The following is a 24,532-nucleotide window of genomic DNA, read 5'->3' on the forward strand; positions in this document are numbered from 1 at the left end:
GCACTCCGCTTCAGCAGCCCAGGTTCACAGGTTTGGATCCTGGGTGCAGACCTACACACCACTCATCAAGCCATGCTGTGGCAGTGACCCAGATACAAAATAGAGGAAGATGGGCACAGATGTTAGCTTAGGGCCACTCTTCCTCAGCAAAAAGAGGAAGATTGGCAACAGATGTTAGCTCAGGGCCAATCTTCCTCACCAAAAAAAAAAAAAATATATATATATATATATATATGTTATTTTGTGAAAATTTAATTTCTAAATCTAAAATACAGTGTTAAATGCCTACAAAAAATACAGCATAGGTCACTCTACTATTCCATATTTTTAAAGAAATCATCAACTTTATAAAGTTTATCATGTGTATACAGTGTGCTTTCAGCAATAGAGACTTAATGCCATGAACACTGTACTATTATTTCATTCTGAATAGTCCCTAGTATCTACGTCTACTCTATTACAGTACATAGATATTAATTTAAGAGCACTAGATAAAAGAATAAATTTGTTGGCTTAAGAATTCCATTCCTAGTGTTTATTACCAAGCTGGCCAAGAACAAAATATTCAGAATGTGAACTAGAAGTTCCTGGATGGCTGAACAGGCCTCTTAAATTCTCTGGGTGGGACTCAGCATTCATACATCAATAGTAGCAACCATCTAAAATCAGACAATAATATAGAACTGCCTTTACAATTTGGAAATAAACTTTCAAAAATCTATTATGTGTAGAGCACTGTGCAGTGGGGAGGGTATAGGAAGGGAGAAAAAACCTATATGGTCTTCAAGCAACTTTTCATCTAGTTAGCAAGAGCAGGCATACAACACAGAGGCATGAATATGCCAAAATTATACTTAAGATACGGGCAAAAGCAACACAATGAAGGGTAACCATACAAAACTTACAAAGAAATAGAAAGCAAAGCACTGATATAAGTATGTGGGCTTAACTAGGGAAGACTTTGTGGGATTAATTATGAAGCACTTTGAGAGGACAAAAGATGTTACAGAAAGATGGATAAATGTGAGAAAAATGATACGCTAAAGCATGAATGGACAAGGTTGACTAAGAGATGGTGGGGCAGAAAAGCACAGAGAGCCAATGGCTCCAGTGACCACTAGAGGGAAAAGGCAGCTGTATTTGTTCTGTTCCTTTCCTTCCATATAAAGCAAAAAAGACAACTTTAGAATCCACCAAAAATAAACAGACACTAGATGTTACAAACACATATTCACATCTATGTTAAATACATGTAGGGTCTGACCAAAACTAAGTGTCTGCTGCGTGCTTAACACCAGCCTAAAAACCTTCCTATGATCTCACGGAGAAGGCTGTATTCTAAGAAGTGAAATGGTGTGCCCCAAAGAAATGCAGTGAGTTATTAACAAAAAAGAAGTATGTATTGCCCATATTCTTCAATTTAAGAGCTTTTGTATTGGGTTATCAGGTCATTTTAATTCTATGAAAGTTTCTTGAATGGAATAGAAATATTATTTAAAACCAATTAAAATTCATACTTTGGCAGTTTATAAAATATTTTCAGGAAAGTATATAAAGAATAGGTGACTAGATATGTGAATTATAAAATTAAAAAATATAACTAGAAAAAGATAAAGTTCTTCAAGATAATCTGCTGAAGAAAATGGATGTTTCAATATATCTGCTTATATTTAGACTTTGAAAAAGATATGTTATTTAGGTGAATTATTCATATGACAATACAAAATTGACGTTTTGCCAATGTGATATAATCAACTTTCTTGGATCCTAACCAGTACATTTCCAGGGACAAAGAAAACAGAGAGGTGAGGTGTGGCACTTAGGAACAGGCCTGTATCTCCTCAGCAGCTGTCATTCAAAATGTCATGATTCCAGATGATCAGTGTTTCCTCCCCACTCCACTTCACTCTCACCCAATTCCTCCTGCTTTCTCCAAAACTTTTATTTTACCAAGTGACAAATTTTAATTCGTTTATGTGATTTAATTTTGCTGTGGGGACTGGTATGTCAGTTAACCTTATGAGGCTATTTCCTGCATTCTGCTTCCATTATCTTGAAGAGGCGTGTACTAAATCTGGGCTGAACCTCCTTTCCACACCCCAGAGAGCAATTTCCTGCACTCTGTTAAGCTTCAGAAAGCAGTGCTGTTAAAAAAACAATCTCTTCACTCGGCCATCCCCTGTGGAGTAAAGCTCATCCATGAGTTGGGCAGAGGCAACTACTAAGCAAGTCATCTGGATATAAAATGCTTATCAAATAATTTTATTCAAAAATAAGAAGGTTTAATAGAAACTAATAAAACGACAGATTAACATTAGTAAGTACAGATTAACGTTTCTCTTAAATAATAGCATGAATGTGTGTTCTTAATCTCTCTGATAATATTTAGACGTTTCTTATTTACTTGATTTGCACTCAAATCTGAAGGATAAAGCAGTATTTCCTCTCAAATACATTATAAGATGATGCAAAGATACAATTTAGAAGAATGTATTATCAAGTAGCACTGATACTCTTTTCCCATGTGGAGTCTACGATGCTTTTCAGCTAGCTATGATACCATAGTAACCCACGAGAATCAAATTACAAGAGTGAAAGGGGATCTAAAAGCATGGTATTTCTTAGCGTGAAGCCAGAGTCTGCAGCAGATAATGATTACAGGATGATGTAAGCGTTTGGTAAAATGCCAGTCTGAAACAACAGAATCTTATATGCACCATTTGTTATTTTGTGGCATGTAGTGATATACTACCTAATATATGCCTTCTTACCTCCAGTTCATTTTTTATGACAAAAATGAAGATATTGTTGAGATAGACTTTTGAGGTAGATATGTCCAGTACACAATTCATCTTGCCATGGCCTACAAATTTAGGAATTAAAGTACCAACTCTAAATGAATAAGCACAATTTAATGTGATTGTTAAAATGTCTTTTCAGGTTTTATAAGTTGTGACAAATGTGACAAAAACGCTCTTGAGCAAACTGCATACTAATGCCTCCAGAAACTTAACAAAGCTAATCTCTACTGTGGTCCTACAGTTCTAAGGCAGGTCATTCAATTATATCAATCTGGCTCATATTTCAGAATATCATATCAGCTGAAATAATGCATTCACGTGGCTGGAAAGCACTCCATGCCCTTAATACTACTCTTTTAGGGCTAAATTGTAGACAATGATGTCATTAATGTTTTATTACTATTGAGAAGTTGAACTGACACGCAAAAGATTTTGAAAATCTCAAAGGATTCTGAAAAATTCATCCAAAACAAGGTTCAAGAATTGATTTTATATTTGACATATTTTTCACAAAATGTGACAAACTTTCAGATGATTATTCAATAAATAAACAAAAATACATTTTAAAAGTCTATAAAATTATGTCATTTGTATAACGAACTGAATGAGCTTTCTAAAATTAAAAGAGACCATGGGTTTTAAAATCATTGATGACATATTTATTTATTTTTTGTGTGAGGAAGATCAGCCCTGAGATAACATCCATGCCAATCTTCCTCTTCTTGCTGAAGAAGACCAGCCCTAAGCTAACATCTATTGCCAGTCCTCCTCCTTTTTTTCCCTTTTTCTCCCCAAAGCCCCAGTAGATAGTTGTATGTCACAGTTGCACATCCTTCTAGTTGCTGTATGTGGGACGCCGCCTCAGCATGGCCTGACAAGCAGTGCGTCGGTGCGTGCCTGGGATCCGAACCCAGGCCGCCAGCAGCGAAGCGCGTGCACCCAACCGCTAAGCCACAGGGCTGGCCCGATGACATATTTATTTGATTCAATGGAAATTCCTATATAATGGACAACATGGAATCTGTCCATTAGAAATTTATTATCTAAAATAGACAACGCCGGGCCAGCCCACTGGTGTAGCAGTTAAGTGCGCTCGCTCCACTTCGGCTGCCTGGTTCGCAGGTTCGGATCCTGGGCGTGCACCGATGCACCACTCGTCAAGCCATGCTGTGGTGGCGTCCCATATAAAGTAGAGGAAGATGGGCACAGATATGAGCCCAGGGCCAATCTTCCTCAGCAAAAAGAGGAGGATTGGCATCGGATGTTAGCTCAGGGCTAATCTTCCTCACACACACACACAAACCAAAAATGAAATAGACAGTGCTCATGAGATCCTCCTGCTTCTCTTTCTGAATATTGTACTCCCTCTCTCAATCTCTCCTGTGTGGGCAGCCCCAAAGAGGCTACATTTTTCCTTCTCTTTCAGTGACTTCATGCATCCCCATGGTTTCAACCATTGCCTCAATATGACTCTCAAATTTGTATTTCTGCTTTGTATCTCGTAATTTCTAGTCCATATGCAACCATCTGGTGGCCAGTTTTCCCCAGATATGCTTCTGTGATTTCAAATTCTGCCTGTTTTAAACACCTGTACTACTGTCATCCTCCATCACTCCCAGCCCCACTTTCATAGAACTATCAAGCTTTGTTACTCTTTCTTTACAACGTTTTTTGCCTCATCCATCTCTTTTTAACTGCCACAATTAGAAGTGGCAACGCTCTGCAACAATGCAAACCCTATTACCTTCACTCAACCCTAAACAATTCCAAGAGCTTCTTGAGCCTTTCTATTTCTAGTCTAGTATATTTTTTTCTCTTTCTCAACATGTTTTTTAAAAGTGAAGTTGCTGGATATCGGAGATATTTTAATGCTTGATCTTTAAACATATGTCCAAAGTTAAAAGGAGTTCCCCAAGTCATTTGAACTACAGTATTACCTGAGTATTAAATGAAAACTCTCAGTCGAGAAATATATCTAGTAAACCATAATCAAATACATCCAGTCAACCAAATCAGACTGCCACTATGAAAGATGCATATACTTACAGTATGTACAAAAGTGGCAGGTTTTATTTGGACAATGACATATATTGAAAACAAAAAATTATCACCTTACAAGGAAAAAACGAATGCTCTAATTTACTATAATAAACATTTTATGATTGTAGAGGTACCATACCAATCTAGCATCACACAAAGTTCAGAAACTAGAAAAAGAGAATGAAAATACATATTTCCACCATCCTAACATAACTATTATAATCAGTTTGGATTTCTCTCCTTTTTACTTTCCAAGTGCACATTTTTTGCATAGTTTTAAATCACAACTAAAAAGGAATCCAGTTGAAAATTTTAATTTGCTTAATTTTTATACTGTTGAATATGTTGATTTCTTCCTATTATTCACTACTATAAATAAAGTTGCAATAAGCCTTTGCATATTCTAATTTATTTCTTTAGGAGAGTTTCCCAGAAATGGAATTAGTAGGCTCAGAGGTACAAACATTTTTATGACTACTGGAACATTTTGCCAAAATCTTTCCAGAAAGACCGTTAGTATTTACAATGCCACAAGCACATATGAGATCATCAGTTTCACCACACCTTTCTCAGCTCTCCACGTCACAATAAAAAGTGGTAATAGTCGGCAATTAGTAAGTGTTATTTGCCGTTTTTATTTGAATCTCATGATTACTAGCAACAATGAACATCCTTTTTAATTTTTAAAATACTAGTTGGGTTTCTTTATTGAATTGTACATACAGGTACAAATTAAATGCCCATCCATTTATTAAATATTCCCCTATCTGTGGCTTGTATTTTATCTTACTTTTTCTCTTAAGAATGAGAAAAATTTATATCTCACGTAAGAAAACCGGAGGAAAAGCGGTTGCAGACACAGTGGTTTCAGTAGCTCAACATGGAGGACCCAGAGTCTCTCTAGCCTTCCACTCTGCCATCCTTGGCTTGTTGGCCTGTCTTCTTATACTGACTTGCTTCATGATCTCAAGATGGGGCTGCATATCTAGCTGTCACAGGTAGACAATAAGGTCCAAAGACTCAAAACACTGCTAAGAGTCCTTCTGTGGGTAAGTGTGAATGCGTAGGAGTGTGTGAATTTTTTTCTCTCTAGATTTTGAAATTAATAGTATACTATATAATTTACATTACATTCTCTTATAATTTTAAAAGTGCCTCCACATTTGTGGTTATAATTCATTTTTTATATCAAGTATATTATATTTACTTTTAAAACTTTTATTAATATAACACATATACAGAAAGGTGCACAAAACAAAAACCTAAAGATCAAGGATTTATCGTAAAGTGAACATCGATGTAACTATCAGTCAGATTAAGAAAAAGAATATTGCCAGAACCATGGAAGTTTCTATAATTGGGCCCCCTAAAACACTCCTATTGTCCTACCTACCCAAAGTAACCACTATCATCCCTTTTACAGTAACTTGTTTTTCTTTATAGTTTTACCATCTATCTATACATGCATTGGTAACACTATGGTTTTACTTGCCTGCTTTTCAAACTTTATGTAGACAGAATCATTTAGTATTTGTATCTATCTTCTTTGATTCATATTAGTTTGGTGAAATTCATCCATGCTGTTGATTACTGCTGTAGTTTCTTCATTTTCATTACAGTATAGTATTCCTTCACATAAATGTACTATCATTTATTTATCCATTCTATTGTTGACAGAAATCTGGATTATTTCTAGACGTTGGCTGTAACAAATAATGCCATGCACATTCTTTTCTATATCTCCTGGTGCTCATGGTGCACACATGCATTTCTCTACATTATGTAAGGATGAGTGAAAATGCTGAGTCACAGAATACACATATCTGTAATTTTAGTAGATAAGTCAAAATGGTTGCACCAATTTGTACTGCCATCATCAGTATGAGAGTTTGTTTTTTCCATAGCCTTGTGAACAACTGGTATTATCTGTCTATTTTGCCCTAGGTCTTTGGTAGGTAGAATGCTATCTATTTGTGGTTTTTGCGGGTTTTTTTGGTGAGGAAGATTAGCTAGTACCTGAGCTAGTATCTCTTGCCAATCCTCCTCTTTTTGCTGAGGAAGATTGGTCCTGAGCTAACATCAGTGCCCATCTTCCTCTATTTTATATGTGGGACACCTGCCATAGCATGGCTTGACAAGTGGTGCATAGGTTCATGCCCAGGATCCGAACCTGCGAACTCTGGGCCACCAAAGTGGAGTACGTGAACTTAACCACTACACCACTGGGGCCGGCCCCTATCTGTTTGTGGTTTTAACTCTGCATTTCCTTGATTACTGAGATTGAGCATCTTTTCACATTTATTAGACATCTGGATAGCTTCTTTTGTGAAATGTCTGTGTTCTCATGCACATTTTCAAAAATCAATTTTCTTTTTCTTGATGATTTGTAGGTCTTCTTCATAAAAGCCCTCTGTTTATTATATATATACTATATATATTTTCCTGCTCTGTTTTGTCTTTTCATTCTCTTTATGGTATTTTTGATGAACAAAGGTTCCTAATCTTAATACAGGCAAACTGATCAATTTTTCCTTTACGGTAAGGCTTTCTCTGGCTTCCTATATAACAAGTCTTTCCCTATCCTGAGTTTGTTCAATGCTTAAAAAGCTCAAGGATTCTTCTGCTTTCAACAGTACCTGGGCCTGAAGCATCACAACTTTTGGGAAGCAGATAGAAGACACAACAAAAATTAAAATACAAACAAGGCAAATGGAAAGCTCATCTGTAAACATATTATGCATTTGAAAATGACAGTATCAGTAAAAATGATACAGTTTAAAGATAAAGTGAAACTATCTAGAACTGGCCTATCACAAATCTCTAAACCTGGACTGATACAATAAGAATAAATAATTATACATATTATGTATGAAAAATTTGTTTAGGGGCCAGCCTGGTGGCATAGTGGTTAAGTTCATGTGCTCTGCTTTGGTGGCCCAGGGTTTGCAGGTTCGGATCCCAGGTGTGGACCTACACACCACTCATCAAGCCATCCTGTGGTGGCGTCCCACGTACAAAATAGAGGAAGATGGGTACGGATGTTAGCTGAGGGCCAATCTTCCTCAAGCAAAAAAGAGGAAGATTGACAACAGATGTTAGTTCAGAGCCAATCTTCCTCACCAAAAAAAAAAAAAAAATTTGTTTCAAACAAGCAGAATCTGTAATCTATGCTTATAGTACAGAATAAACATTCTTTTCAATGTTTATATTCTTTCGTGTACGAAAGAATTCTTTCGTGTTCTTTTGTGTACAAATAATAGATTAAAATTGATCACATGCTGGGCCACAAAAAAATGTATCAACAAATTTCAGAGAATTTAATCATATGAAGGTAAGTTCTCCAGTAACAAAACAACTCAGCTAGAAAACAATATCCAGAAGATAACTAGAATGCCCCACGCATTTGTAATTGGGACGTATACTTCTAAATAACTTATGGGTTAGGGGCCCGCCCGGTGGTGCAAGCGGTTAAGTGCGTGCGCTCCGCTGCAACGGCCCGGGGTTCGCCGGTTCGGATCCCGGGTGTGCACTGACGCACCACTTGTCAAGCCATGCTGTGGCGGTGTCCCATATAAAGTGGAGGAAGATGGGCACGGATGGTAGCCCAGGGCCGGTCTTCCTCAGCAAAAAAAAAAGAGGAGGATTGGCAGATGTTAGCACAGGGCTGATCTTACACACACACACATACACACACAAAATAAATAAATAACTTATGGGTTAAAGAAGTTATGATGGAAATTAGAAAATATTTTGAATTGAATGTTAATGAAAATATAACATTCAACTTTATTAATCTTTTTAAAGAACTAATTTTTTATTTAATTCAATTTATATTGTTTTTCTATTTCAGTAATTTCTGCTCTTTATAATTTGCTTCTACTCTCTTTAGGTTTGTTGGTTTTTCCTAACTTTCTGAGTTGTAGGCTTTGCTCAGGATTTTCCAGCCTGTAAGATTTCAATTTCTCTTAAAGTACTGTTTATCTGTATCCCACGTGGGTTTTATGGGGCTTCTTGAATCAGTGGCTTGATGTGTTTTCTCAGTTTTGGAAAATTCTCAGTGATTATCTCTTCAGTTACTGCTTCTGGCCAATTTTCTCTCTCTTTGCCTCCTGGGACTCTAAAGTATGTTAGACTGTCTCACTGTATCCTCTAGGTGTTATTCTTCTTTTGGTTTTTCCATCCATTTGTGTTTCCAAAATTCCAGATATTTTCTTCTGCCTTATCTTTTAGTTTACCAATTCTCTCTTTTGCTCTGTCTAATCTGTTATTAAATGTATCTTGTAAGTTCATAATACTATTACTTTTTTTAGCTCTAAAATGTCCATTTTTAAAAAGTTTCCAGTTTTTTTGCCCAAATTCTTAATCTTTTTTTAATCTCCTTGACACAGTAAACATTGCTATGTTAAAGTCAACGTCTGTGCCTAATAACTCCAAGTTCTAGAGTTCCCAGAGGCTGGTTCTATTGTTCATTTTTTCTGCAGGTTTTCATTTATGCTGTATTGCTTCTGGAGTGTGCCGAGTTAGTTTTGCTTGTGTGCCAAGTAGAAATAATAAGGCCTGGGATGGTGTTTTACCCTTATATATTCTTCTAGAGAACATCAACCTTCTCAGGCATCCTGAAGCCCCTAACAATAGATCACCACAATCTATTTTCAAGAAGTCGGGGGCCGGCCCCGTGGCTTAGCGGTTGGGTGCGTGTGCTCCGATGCTGGCGGCCCGCGTTCGGAACCCCGGGCGCGCACCGACGCACTGCTTCTCTGGCCATGCTGAGGCCGCGTCCCACATACAGCAACTAGAGGAATGTGCAACTATGACATACAACTATCTACTGGGGCTTTGGGGGAAAAAAAAATAAATAAAAATTATAAAAAAAAAAAAACAAAAGAAGTCGGATGATGCAAATATGAGATACAGCTACTACGAGGGACTGTTTATCTCTGATTCACTCTACTTCTAGGGTCCAGTCTTTTGGGGTCTAAACACAAAGTGAGAAGAGTATACTAGGATCTCCCAAATCTTTGTGTGATCAAAGAGAACTTTTATCTCTCCCTCCCCCTAGGTCTCTGAGGCTTTTATACTCAGCTTCTTTGGTATCCCACTGTGGAACTGCCAAATACCATCTGAGGAAAAGCAGCCATAAATGCTAGGCTCGCCTCTTTGAGTCTCTGTCTTTGTCATTCCCTGGATCTTGAGCAAGTAATTTTTCATTATCTTATTAGTTCTCAAATGCTTTCAAGCAGATTTTAAAAATATTTGCCTAGCATTTCTAGTTGTCCTCAGTGAAAGGGTTGGTTCAAATGACCAAGTCTGCCATCACCACAGCAGAAGTCTGAATGTCATTTTTCAAATCTCAATTTTATTTATGAAAGCTTTCTTTTTTTTTTAAGGATCTTTTTTTAAATAAATTTATTTTTTTATTTAATTATTATTATTATTATTTTTTTTGTGAGGAGATCAGCCCTGAGCTAACATCCGCCAATCCTCCTCTTTTTTTTTTTTTTTTTTTTTTTGCTGAGGAAGACGGCCCTGGGCTAACATCGGTGCCTATCTTCCTCCACTTTATATGGGACGCCGCCACAGCATGGCTTACCAAGCAGTACTTCGGTGCGCGCCCGGGATCCGAACCAGCGAACCCCGGGCCGCCGCAGCGCAGCGCGCGCACTTAACCGCTTGCGCCACCGGGCCGGCCCCCTATTTAATTATTTTTATTGTGGTAACACTGGTTTATAACATTACATAAATAGCGGGTGTACACCATTATATTTCGATTTCTGTGTAGATTACGTCATGTTTACCAACCAAAGACTAATTACAATTCATCACCACACACGTGCCTAATCACTCCTTTCGCCCTCCTCCCACCCCGCCCTTCCCCTCTGGTAACCACCAATTCATTCTGTCTCTATGTGTTTGTTTGTTGTCGTTTTTATCTTCTATTTATGAGTGAGATCATACAGCATTTGACTTATGAAAGCTTTCATTAGTCAAAAAACTATCTCCTCTATGTATCGTCTTAAGATCAGAAGCAATATTTCCTAAACCATGTTTCACATGACACTAATTAAGAAAGATGCCTTTTCATGAGAAAACAAAAATGAAGGGTTATATTGTGAAATCACTTTGAGTAACCATATGTTATACACTAAGTTGGAAGATTCACAAAATAGGTTAGCATTTTAAGGTTCTGATAAGTCCTGCATTGAAGAAACCTGTTTAGTTTTATTTAACACAGTTTGCCAAACATATAGAATAGGTCCTTCTTTTCATATAGTTCCAAGAAACACACTTTGAAAAATGTAGATTAGAAATCATACCCACACAGCTTTTAATATATTTTCTTCTAAATTTTTCTGGGAATTTTAAATGTTTAATCTTTTCATTCATAAAGACTTTATTTAGGTGTAAAAATGAGTTTAAACTATTTTTTCCAAACTACCAAATCAAAATGGCACCACTGTTGAAAATGAGCTAAAATATATTTTCTGACTCTTCCTCACAAAAATAACACCTCTAAAATACCTATGACAGACCATATATTTTGGGAGGGAAATTTATAGCAAAAAACTCTAAACCCATGTATGCTCTAAGTATTGCACAAAAATAATTACTTCCAGTTGGTACCTGAATTAAGTGATACAAGATGTCTACCTAGTTGAATCTAAATTCTGAGGTAGTACACGTTAAAAAGCAGTTACAATACAAATGTCATTTAGGATATAATCCAGACAAGTAGACTAAGTAGAATTACCCCTACCTGCAGGTAAAACAGGTATACAGTTATGCACCACATAATTACATTTCAGTCAATGATGGACTACATATACGACGGTGGTCCCATAAAATTAGTACCATTTAGTCTAGGTGTGTGGTAGGCTATACCATCTAGCTTTGTGTAAGTACACTCCATGATGTTCACACAACAATGAAATCGCTTAACGACTCATTTCTCAGAATGTATTTCCATCATTAAGTGACATAGGACTGTATAAGAGAATGCATCAATCAAGAATCAAGACATCCAATCCTATGTGTTATAAGATGTTGAGGCGTACACTTAAGAAACAAGATTTATCTCTGTGCATGCAGTAATGGAAGTAGACTTCTAAATAACTCACTAAGCACTTATAATATTTTAATACTTACTTCGGAATTTTAAATTTTAATAAAAATTCATGTTCACTAATCATGATTATTAACACTAACTATATTAAAATAGTTGCCTATAAATGGGAGGAGGAAGAGAATGGGAGTAGACTAGAGTTATAAAATGGATAAACGAATAACATACTGAGATGCTTCGTACAGACCAATGATGGTTTGCCACGATCAGAGGAGTGTGATTAATGCAACCCTCTAAACCTGAGGGTCCAGAAAGAGGGGAGGAGGCTTACGAAAAAAGAAAAATGAATGAAAAAAAGAAATAAAAGACATAGGATTACGTGTAGAAGGTCAAATTAGAATGATGACAAAGTGTGAGTTTGAAATTGCCAAAGGGAACACAGAAAACTGAGCAGCAGAGACAAAATCTAGATTTACAGGTGCACAGCAGATAAAGAATAGTGAAAAAGCTTTAGGGAAGTGTGGACAGTACAGGAAAAAACAAAAACAACAAGAGAATTGAAACACTTGTTTGATAGGAGGAAGAACCATGTTTACGATGCCAGATGGATGGGAAAAAAATAAAGGCAAGGGAAAAAAACATTACAAATCATCAAATAGTTAAACTCCATAAAATAAAAATAATTTTGGAAATAAAATCAAGATCTAGTTAAAATTAACATTAAATGAAATAGAAATTATTGATGCCAGCCTTAATCAGGCTGGAAAGTAGAAGAGAGAGCAAGATGGATAGTGTTGGGGGGATAAAAGTATATGGGAAAATGTAACACAAAAAGAGTATATGGGCATGCACACAACTAAAGAGACCTGAAAAGAAACAAACTATAAATATTTGGAAATACACATACAAGTGTAGCAGCCCTAATGTATAATTGGTAAGATCTTTAGGAATTTTCCCACATTTAATTATCTGTTCAAAAAGATTCTACAACAGGTCTTATCTGTTTAATTCCATTAAAACAGCAATTAATATAGTGGCAGATATAATTAGGCATTTATTCCTACTTTAGGTCACTATATGTTTTGTACTTTGTCTCACTAATGTCTCTTTATTTCTTTCTCATGATTTTTAATTAAGTTATTAATCATCTCCATAATTTTCTTAAAGCAGAAGCTCCTTAACATTTTTGTGGAATGAATGGGTTCAATACATGCAATTGAGAATTCTTCCTGTAAGTGATCTGTTTTCAGATGTCTCCAGGAACACACAATATCTAAAAGACGAAGGGAATTCCTGCCCTTGCTTTCAGATAACAATGATGATAATTGTGATTGTCATAGATTAAGAGACCAACATGACAATGTGATGATAATCCCAAGGGATACAGTTATTCGTGTAACTCTTTGACATAAATGCCATATTTTTGTAATGTTAGGATCATAATCTATCTTTATCAGCACTTCAGGGCTGGGCAGACATATTTATGACATATGTTTAAACTGCTAGCCATCTTGGGAGGGGTCCCAAAGTAAAAGAACCAATTTGGCTGTAACCACGACAAGATGTCAATGTTCTACATTTGACCACCGAACAGATCCTTTAGAGACAAACTTCTCAATTCTCTTTGTATCTCTAGAAGTAGACCCACCATTTCTTCACAGTGTAATCTCTCTGACATTTTATGCTGTTGTAAGATATATCAGTCTGCTAACAGACTAATTTGGTGAGGACAGATGATACAGAAAGCTTCTCCTTAAGAAAGTGTCTTGATGTAAAAATTGTATTAAGGCAATTTAGTCTTTATAAAAGAACAATGTCTGCTATGAAAGAGGCATTCAATAAATATTTATTGAATGAATGCATAACTGAACTTAAGGCCAAGGTGTAAGGAAGAAAACAGGGGTGTTATGAAAAAATGTTAAATATTAGTGAAAGTACCCCTCAGAAGAAAATTAAGTCTACAAAGGGACACGTCTACTCTAGTCATATCCCCATTTCTTCCTCTTCATTTGGGTGCAAGCCTTGTTTGAGGGACAATATTCCTTTTATCTTAGATAGGATAGATGTCTACAAAGTGAAACAGTAGGAATTCACTCACCCACTGGGCTGCTTCCAGCTCCATTTGGCACTGTAAGGTCTGAAGTGCTCAACATCCCACCTAAGGACATTATAGAGAGAAGAGAGAGAGGGCAAAGAAGGAACGTAAGTTGGCTCTCCTTCTCTGAATGACTACGAACGGGACAGAGGTAACTCTCACTCCATTCTTAAAATAGACAAAAATAAAAACTAGCCCAGCCTCAACTTGGCATTAATGTGTACTATGATGTAGTCATCTATATATGAGCTCACCTATCAAGCTCTGGACATGTCTGCTTTCCTGTCTATCAATACCAAATGGTATATATTGATAAGAAAGGGGGCAGTGCTAATGCAGTACTATTAAATCTAGGACTTAAGGGAAAGAAGATACTGCATTAATGCAGTAAAGACACTGCAAATTTCTGCTGAATTAATGAACAAATTCAGGTAGGAGGAGATGCAAAAGACCCTCTAACTCCAATCTCCACATTTTTAACATGAAAGGCTCACATGAACTTTAAATCTTTGCTCATGATATCCTAATTAAATTTTCTGCCTGTCAAAGTATGGCTTTCCCCTAATAAGGAAAACTTATACATGGCAGGTTCTCTATATTGTTCCACTGGGCCTGAGGTGATGCCAGAGCTGCAACGGATTTCAAAAAACTACTTTAAAACGGAGCCAATTATTTAGTAGTGACTTTTGCTCATCAAAGCAATAAAATTAAGAGTAGCAGAATAAGAAAATGCTTACATTAGCAATTAGTTTTTTCACCCTTTTTGTTCAAGAACCCGTAGAAGAGATATCACCACATACCTGCACTGCCAGTACTTGGTGGTCTCTGAGGGGCTCCAGGGGATACATTTCTATGTAATGTGGCTTGAGGTGGAGAGAGCATACTTGAATCTGCTAATGTTGAGCTGGCTGCCAAAGATGGGGACACAAGTGAACTCCCTGGGTTAGTGTAGGACAAAGCATTAGGGCTGGTCACAGGGACTGTGACAGACATTGAGAAGTTCTGAGGTGGCAAACCAGGCTGTAAATAATGCAAAAGAAAGAGAAGACTGTTAGTTTCATTTTCATCTACGTTAAATTTAATAACTTTATGAATTTTAATTTGATAAGGTAACTCTAGTTATTAAAAGTAGAAAATGGGAATAAGTTCTTACTAAATCAATTTGCAGATTTAAGCTATTTTCTCAAAAATTATATTTGAACATGAGCATGTTTGACATGAACCTTTTCAGTTTCAGTTTTTATATATTAATACATATATACTATTATAATGTATATATCATATATTTCAAATATTCATAGAGATGAAAATTAGAGGTCAGAACTCGATATTAAAGTAGTATTGTCAAATTTAGACATTACGAAATATATCATCATTACCAAGTAAACATAAATTAGCACTTTAATGCAAACTAGTTTAGTAACGTTACATTTCTATTGGGAGATACCAAATATAATAAAAAGGGAAAAATGTGTACACATATTATAAACTCAACACATCAAATTTGGGACATTATAAATAAGCCCTGGTCTGATTTAACTGACTGACATTCTTAATGGACAAAACTAAAAAAAAAAAAATCAAGTTATATACATAAGACAATGCAATCTGAGTGTAATGAAAATGCAAAGAAACAACCTAAACAATAAAATTAGTGACAAGCTATCTTTAAATTGTATGAAGATTCAATTACAAATATTATAAATGCTATCTTCCTTCCCTCCAAAATATTCCACACCTTTAAAATATTTTCTATTTTCGCCTTGCATTTCCTCCATAGACCACTTACAATATACTTGTTAACCATGATAAATAAGTCCTCTTTATAATTTAAAGTCAGAGGAAAAAAAAACTTTCCTCTCGCCACATTTTAAGAGTGATTTACAAAGTAAAGTAACACTGCTAATTCAAAGTTGGAAGAATACAGTTTATGTACTCTATTCAATAGTTTACTTCACATGGAAAATTATAATAATTCATTAATAGATATAAAACAATGGGTATATAACATTCTTTCAAAGGTCAAGTAATTTTATTTATTTACACAATACTTTTGCAACTTAACATTAACTGCAAGGTCACCGACATCCCTGTGAGGTCAGCAGGGATTTTATTTTGTTTCTTATTGTTTTGTCTTTTAAAAACAATACTGATATTAGCACAAAAATATCTCCTTAAATCTATTTTTCATGAGCTTCTTATAGTATAGGACCACTTTGAAGAAATAATCCATGATGTATACTTTAGGGCATAGTTCTAAGAGATTTAACTGACAATGAAATAAATATCAGCACTGGAACCAATTTGTTCCATGAGGCCTACAATACACATACAGCATTAGAAAATCAGATCCAGAATAGCTGTCTTAAGTAGCTCTCGCCAATGGAGCTTCCATTGAAAACTCTATGAAGAACTATCAAAGGAGCACGAACTCGAAGAAATACTGTTTCACTGTGGTTAGATCTACAAGCATAGAAAAATTTTAAACCAACTATTTGTTTTGTAACCAGTTTAAGAACACTGCTTCTTTAAATTAAAATCAAGCTAAGGCTCTCTTCTTCAATACCTACAGTATAAGACCAGGAGTTTGGAGGTATTGTTGCCAAGTGGTTTTGGGACATTTACGAGGAGCCAAACAGTAAGCTACTACTACTACAGCAACTATACAAAATAATTAAAAATAATTTTGAAACACCAATTTTGTCATAAATCCAACCATTTTATATTTTATAGTCTCAAGATCTATTGAAGTACATATAATATTTTTTAAAAGTCATGGGAGGGAAAGGGAAATCTTATATGCACCCTATATTTAAAATCATGGAAATTTAGAGCTAGAAAGGACCTTAAAAATTGTGTGAGCCAGCTCACTTCACAGATGAGGAAATTACAATCCAGGATATTTAGGTGCCCTATCCAAAGGTACAGGGAATAGTTAAGTAGCAGAGCCTGGATTAGGATGTTTTCTCTTTACTTCTATGTTTAAGACAATGAACATGTATTATTATAAGATTTCAGCAATTTTATTTTGAAGTTCTATAGAACAAAAAAAATTATTAAATGCTTTTTTCCCCTTCTACTTATTGTTGTCATCATCAACTGTGAAAATAAACAAGATGTGTGGTCAATCTCTTCATGCACAAGATAAAAGCACAAACCATACTTTAGTACTCACTGCGATTTTATGATTCCGCATCATATTATCAAATTCCTCATTAATTTTTTTATATTTTTCTTCTGTATGTGGAGTTAGCACATAGGAAGTATCAGGGTCTGGGCTGTCGCACCCTCTGTGTTCCTTCTTGTTCAGAGCCTAAATAATGAAGTTAACAAAAAGGATCAACAAATAAAAAGTAAAGGTAAAGTAAAAGTACTTACAGGGCCTCGTTTGAAAATAAAATCACTATCTTCATTTAGTTTGCTGAATCTGTCCTCCGAGAGTGGACTGTGCTCAAAGTAATCGTCAGCATCAGGGCTCTCACAACCATTAAGGCCTTTCTTTCTTAAAGTCTGAAATACAATTGGAAAATTCACACACAAATGATACTAACTTGCCATGAGTTTTTTTGTAAAATTTATTAAGAGAGCACAGACTGAATGAATTGAGTTATACAAGAGCCACTGAAATGGTTTTAAATGATCACAAATGTACTCTAATTCTTCAAATAAGGTAAACCTTAGATATAAGGAAAGTTAATGCTCCCATTGTACATTAAGAGAAAAAGCACATTTACTTGTTTGGATGCTTCCTTTCCAAACTTCCCAGAGAATACTAAATTACTCACTACTCTGACAGTTACAACCTAAATCTGATTACAGCCTGATCAACAGCCAGATCAGTATCTGATAGGGCCAGTCAGTTTGAGAACTGAAATAGAAATGTATCAAAATGATGTTTTGAGAAGTTATCATAGTACCTTTATGAAATGAACATTTCAGCAACTTCATCTACTGACATTCCTGTCCGCTTTAGAGTTTATCCTATTCACTAGAAAGAATTAGCACAATATCCCAATAATTTCATTCCTAATTTGTTCTTAAATACTATCATTTTCCTACATAACTCAAGTATAAAAACTCAAATATTTATAGATGACAGTAATGATTTTTATATAGAATGTACATATTATTAGTAACTTTACATATTTTTAAAATTTGTAATAAAAAGTTATTCAGCATGTAGCTTCCTCCCCCTTTGCTAGCTTTTCCTCTAGAGCTCCATCATGGATTGATTTAATCTACTGAACAGAACTTTCCGGAGAATTTTCTTGAGTGTCATCAAAGTATCCCCTGGATCATACTGACTTTTTTTTTCTTCTTATTTTGAGGTAAAATTATAGTGAACAGTTGGTTTTTTGATGTTTAGTTTTTTTCAAATTAAAATCATCATGAAATGACTTGTCCAGTATTTAAAAGAATAAATTTAAAACCAAGGGTTTGACAATCTATGGAATATCAATTTACCCCCAAAGTGTCTAAAGTTTTAAAAATCCTGATGGGTCTTATTTTAAAGTAGAATTACTGGTTCAACAACTTAAAGAGCTTTGAGACTTGTTCATTTTCCAGCCAAACCCAGAGGAGTTTTACAAAGTTAAAATATTCCAAGTAAGCCTACCTAACAGAGCTTAATTAGGAAACAAAGTTTGGTCAATAGACTAGTACTAGATAAGTTCACTAATAAATGATTATTTAAATTAGATTTAAGGTATATTTTTAATGAATTCATAATAACATATCTTGGTATCCTTTAAAACATGATTTACAATTATGAATGCTTACTCTTTTTTTCTTGAAAAAAGTAGAATGTAAACACATAATACGTTAAGATTTGCGAATTTTTTTCTTAGTTTCTCTGAAGTCAAATTATTTTAAAATTTCACTTTACTCAACTTGATTTTCTTTTTGCATGCTTAAAGAATCATAAGAAATTACTAGTATAGATATGTTAGCTTCTCAAATTACCTGGCATGGGCTAAGAATCCTACACACAATGCCTGAAACCCTCACCACAATACAATCACTGAACATGAGCATGCAGCAAACACTCCACCTATTTCCCCAACATTGGCCCCACGGCTCTAAGTTCTATAGGTGGAATTAATCACATGGACTTTTAAGTGTACTTAGCCATAAAAGGTCCTGTTGTTTAGAACTAAGGATGGAGACATGTCTCCTCCCCCATCCATGGATGCAAGTTCTGCTTGCCAAAGCTCTGCAAGTTGCTATCAGCAGTGAAGATGTTAACACTCAGAATACTGGAACACAATGTACTCTTATAACCTACACAGCCCTAGAAACAGAACAAATATAGTAGGTGCCTACACATAGATTTTATCATGAAGTCGTTGATCTATTCTAGCCTGAAACCTCTAGATATTTTCCCATCATATTCATATATCTTAAGACTAGGTAATTCATAGTCTTGCTCTTCCACTAATAGCAATCACCAAGTACGTATCTCCCTGAACACTTACTAAATTACAGAAGAAAAAGAATATGGTCTGCGTTTAATAACTACACAAAATTTTTATTCTACAACAGTAGGGTTAACCCTACTTTTACTCATGAAAAAAGAATAACGCTCCGGTATCTCCAGCTCTGCAAGCCTTCACTTCAGATGGGGTTCCTGTCACTGTGAGGGAATTTAAGAGGCGGTATCAGCTCTGGAGATAACAAGCTAATGTACCTCTGTTGGATATCCAACTTGTGTCTCCTTATCATTAGAACATGAAGAGTTGTTTTGAGGACCCAACTACCATAAAAAGACTTTTTCTGTCTTCTTTATCATTACCACATAGCATAATAGTAAAAGTTTCTCCTGTGTCACTGGTACTAACAAGTGGAATGCTGTAATCTATTAACAAGGCCAGGCGAGGCATATGAAAAACAGGCTAGCTTCAGTTTTCTCACGTACTTCAAGTTAGCTACAATAAAAACACTTGCTGGATGAAGAAAACAGTCTAAAAGGTTACTACTATGAGGAATCTGCTTTTAAGTGGAAAAAAATTCATCAAAAGTACTAGCACTGTGCACTCTCTATGGCTATTATTGATGATTATAATGTTCCATTCTGAAGTAAACAGGACTTCAAAAGTACTTTATTCTTACACGATTGACAGTTTTTCAGTGCCATTATGGCAAACTTAAGGGGAAAACTCAATTGTGCCAAAATAATTTCAAATTTCCATAATGTATGCCATTTAAGTTTATTTATCCCTGTTGCTTTTCTTAAATAACTGTATTCTAAAAAATACATTACAAATTGCTAAAGGGTTCTGTTGTGATGAGCAATTAAATTATTAATCAATTTAAGCTGACTTGATACAACCACAACCTGTTCTATGTCCCTTATACCAGTGTCCCAAACATGTTTAAACATTCTAACTGGCAAGGTTACTTAAATGAAATCTTAAAATTAATGCACCTACAATTTTCATCAGTCCATTTCTATAGAAGACAGACATTTTATTTTTGGAGGGTCACTTAAGCACCTTTAAAACACAAACATTCCTACTTGTCACAATAAAGTTAAATTCTATTATGATTTTAATGGCTTTTCTTTTTTGTGATTTTTGGGCCAATTCAGTCAGGTACTTTCAACATACTGTCATTTATGGTACAAACTGTAGGTTTTAAGTAATAAATGTCCTTAGCTAACATTTACCTTCAACATTAGCTATGTGAGGACAAATTTTGAAAAGATTTTTAAATGGATCAAAAAAATAATTGCTAGGTATCTTTAATGAAAAACTATGCATTGTTTAGGGCACATCCTTCCAGGTTATATGATTCTATGGGGTTTTTGCCTGTCTTTGAGCTATTTTACAACTCTGCAGAGACAGAAGTTAATTTGTAGAAAACTGACAGTAATACAAATAATTAGTGTTTATAGACCTGTGTGGGAGATCAAAATTGACCACCCTGAAATATATCTCTTTACCTTGATTATTTTCTCTGATGGACATTTGACCTCCCCCAAACTGCCTGAAGAATTTAACATAGAAGACCTGTTTCAGGAAGGACACACTATCATATGATGGCTGTAATATAATGTAAAATAGATGTTACAATAGAAAAGGCATCAAGCACCTCTTATCAAAAATTCTGTCTCTCACTGGCCCCAAAAAGAGTTGGAAGACAAACATTTACATTTATAAGGGAAATCTCCATTTGTAAAGGTATCTCCCTCTCTGTAGTGGGAAGAGGAGAAGATGATCTTATCTCATGAAACTCTTTTCAGTGTGGAAGGAGAGGACTTAAATCTGCATACACTTGATTGCTGTAACTTCTGTCTCCCTCCCACCCCCAACATCCTCCTTTGTCTTTAGCTGAAGATAGTATTTAAGACGAGAATATCTGCCATTGTGTTGAGAAACTCAGTTTCCCTGGTTTCTCCCATGTATACATGTTATTAAACTTGGTATTATTTTCTGCTGCTAACCTGTCTTTTAATTATTTGGCCAGCCATAAGAACCTTAAGAGAAAGAGCAGAGGGGGATTCTCCCTCTTCCCCGGCACCTGCAAATAAATTCAGTCTGGTGGAGGTTCAACTGACTTCTTTCCTCACTGTGAAAGAGGTCAGTGTTTGCATCTATGGAGTAAATCCATTTTGCCTTCTTGATGGGCTTATATATTTGTCTAATCTTTAGAATTAGCTGTTAACCAGTTGCAACATTTTTTTTCTGGTTCCCTCAGTAATTAATGAGTTAAAATCTTTGGCTCATGTTCATTTTCTATCTGAGAATTATGCTTTTACCTTTTTTGAAAATTACTTTTTAACAGTTATGAGTGAAACTACTCGACTTATGATTCACAGCAGATCTCAACTCAGGAGAAAAGAGATTCCTAATAATCCTTGTTAGGACTTAGCATTAGATGGAGTATTGGTTTTTATTTATTTTTTTAGATACGTAATTTCTTTTTTTTTTTTTCAATTTTATTTATTTTCCCCCCCAAAGCCCCAGGAGATAGTTATCATAGCTGCACATCCTTCTAGTTGCTGCATGTGGGACGCGGCCTCAGCATGGCCGGAGAAGTGGTGTGTCGGTGCGCGCCCAGGATCCGAACCCGGGCTGCCAGCAGCGGAGCGCGCGCACTTAACCACTAAGCCATGGGGCTGGCCCTGAGTATTGGTTTTTAAAAGAAAAAAATCAATGTTCTGTTATTTAAAATTTCTGAAAATATTTGATTATCTGATTAATGATCTGTATTAATTTACTATGGTATCAAAAATTAAGGAAATATGATCAGAGAAGGTTTATGACCTTTCAGTATTCTTCAAAAAATTAAAGAGAATAATCCTTAATTCTTCTGACAATTCATAAATTAAATTTTATTCATATCAGAGTATTAAGAGTACAACTGTCTACAACTGCAAACTCCACAATCTCTTAAACAAGGGTTGTTCTCCATCTGATACTACTGAGTTCTAAAGTGAAATTCAAGCTGGTGGGAAAGACGGTATTGTTTTGCCTGTAAGCATTTCCAGGGAAAAGGGATCCTACATCACATCCCTACTTTCTCAGCTGGAAATGCCCAAATTAAACATAAAAGTAAGGGCAGGTTTTGTTTTTGTTTTTGGTATTAATTAAATCAGTTTTACCTAAAAGAAGAGGAACTTAAAGCCTTCTACCTATTGATTAAAGACCCCCATCTGTAGGAAGGCTCTTAAATTTAACATTTCTATACCAATTTAAGGAAAACAGTGAAAAACTGGAATTTAGTGGGTATCCTGGCTAGAACTTCCATTCAGGTTATATCCACCCTTTGTTCTTTGACTAGACTATTTTACAACTCTGTAGAGCTAGACCTTAGTTAACTTGCAGAAAGTTGACAGTAACTGAAAATAATTCTGTTCATAGAAATTGTTGCCTGTGGAATGTCATTGATTATCACTTTCTGGACACTGACAGGTTTTGCTTGCGTTTGTAAATTCACTTCAGCATTCTTTAACTATTAATGTGTGGTATTTTTAGTTCTTTTTTGAACTGGTTGTGATATCTTACTGGTTCACTCATAAGTTAATTAAATAAAATCTTTGACACATGTTCATTTCACAGTTGTATGAGAGTAATGATTATACCTTCTTCCAAATCTAATCTGAAACTTGGAAGATATAGTCCCAACTGTCTGCTGCACATTTTCATTTGGATATTTGGCTAACATCTCTATTTCAATTTAACGAAGATGGAACTGAGTATCTTTTATTATATAGATCCCCTCTTTGGACTTACCTACTCTCGTCAACAGAGCAAACAATTTTACTGTTCACTCTCTGTTCTCTCCCCATATTCACATGGAATACTAAATTTTGTAGATTACTATATCCATTTCCGCTGCCGCCATACTCATGCAGGACTGCGCTGCCTTATTTCTGGACTCCTACTATAGCCTCTTTCACTTTTTTCTCTCTTCTAATCTGTCTCATAAATTGTTACAGATTCAGTTCTCCTCAATATCACTTTGTATACTTGTCACCCATTGCAAATCTCTGATGGCACTCTATGATCTAGAGCAGCAGTCTCAAACTTTATAGATTATCTACCCCATGTATAAACATATTTCATGCACAGTCCCCAAAATATGCATATATTTTACAAATTATATGCATGAATGACAGTCAATATTTTTTAATATTAGTAGGCATATTTTAGGATAAAACAGAATTTCTATTATTTTCTACTTGAACCCCAAAAGATAGTTTTGTACATTTTACATCCTTCTTTTGAAATAACAGATGTAGAGTACAAAACAAAAATTTCTTAGCCTAACTGCAAGTCACTTACATTCCATTCACTTATTTCCACTTCTAACCTTCCTGAAACATTTGATCCAGCCAGAGTGGTCAAAATTATTGTCCTCCTAACAGTCACAAAAATCCCTTCACTGATGTCACCTCACTTGTTTGAAACCCTGCCCTCTCTCTTATCTGTATGACTGTTTTATGGCTCACTATGGCCTAGTTTTAACCCCATCTTTCCATGAAAACTTTTCCCTCCACTGCTTTCTATGCTAAAATTTTAAGAGCACTTACTCCATAGAACATTCATGTAATACATGTTACCTTGTATTTACCTACCTACTATATATTTCCGGTGTCCTCAACTAATCTATGAACTTTCAAACCAAAGACTGAAGTCTAGATTGCTTTACATTTTCAGAGTGTAGACAAACAAGGTGCTAGACACATATGAAAGCTGTATTTATATCAATACTGGCAAGATTAAAAAAACATACTAAAGGAGAGCAAGATCAGGATGCTATGAAAAGTTACTTCAGAAAGTCTTCTAAAACACAAACTTACGAATTTGTTAAAATATACTTAAACAATAAGTAATCTGGAGACATTCGTTTATACCAGGTTAAGCCACAGAAACTGTTGATATCTGACTGCTTCTGAACTACAAAGAAAAAATTTCATATGTAAGTTTAACTTACAATAGCCTATATTCTGAAAGCTGCTGGGAGATTCTCCAGTGAGTTTTTGGATAGGAAAGATTAGAATTGCTAGTACAAGAAGGCTTCTTTTATGTTGAT

The 24,532-nt window shown here is 35.3% G+C and overlaps 1 protein-coding gene across 6 annotated transcripts in view; it reads right to left on the bottom strand.

The window, feature by feature from the left end:
- MEF2A (myocyte enhancer factor 2A) overlaps positions 1-24,532 on the bottom strand; it is a 174,109-nt gene that overhangs the window by 26,179 nt on the left and 123,398 nt on the right. For 3 of the 6 annotated variants that reach the window (XM_058542341.1, XM_058542340.1, XM_058542344.1), the window contains exons 5-7: positions 17,160-17,309; positions 14,797-15,016; positions 14,000-14,059 (exon numbers count right to left, since the gene is read on the bottom strand). In XM_058542341.1, coding sequence (XP_058398324.1) covers positions 14,000-14,059; positions 14,797-15,016; positions 17,160-17,309 — 430 coding nt within the window. Of the gene's footprint in view, positions 1-13,999; positions 14,060-14,796; positions 15,017-17,159; positions 17,310-17,374; positions 17,507-24,532 lie in introns of all 6 variants that reach the window. The other 3 variants (XM_058542346.1, XM_058542342.1, XM_058542343.1) reach the window with 3 other exon arrangements.

The sequence above is a fragment of the Diceros bicornis genome, chromosome 5 (assembly GCF_020826845.1).
Source record: "Diceros bicornis minor isolate mBicDic1 chromosome 5, mDicBic1.mat.cur, whole genome shotgun sequence".
Classification (NCBI taxonomy): Eukaryota; Metazoa; Chordata; class Mammalia; order Perissodactyla; family Rhinocerotidae; genus Diceros; species Diceros bicornis.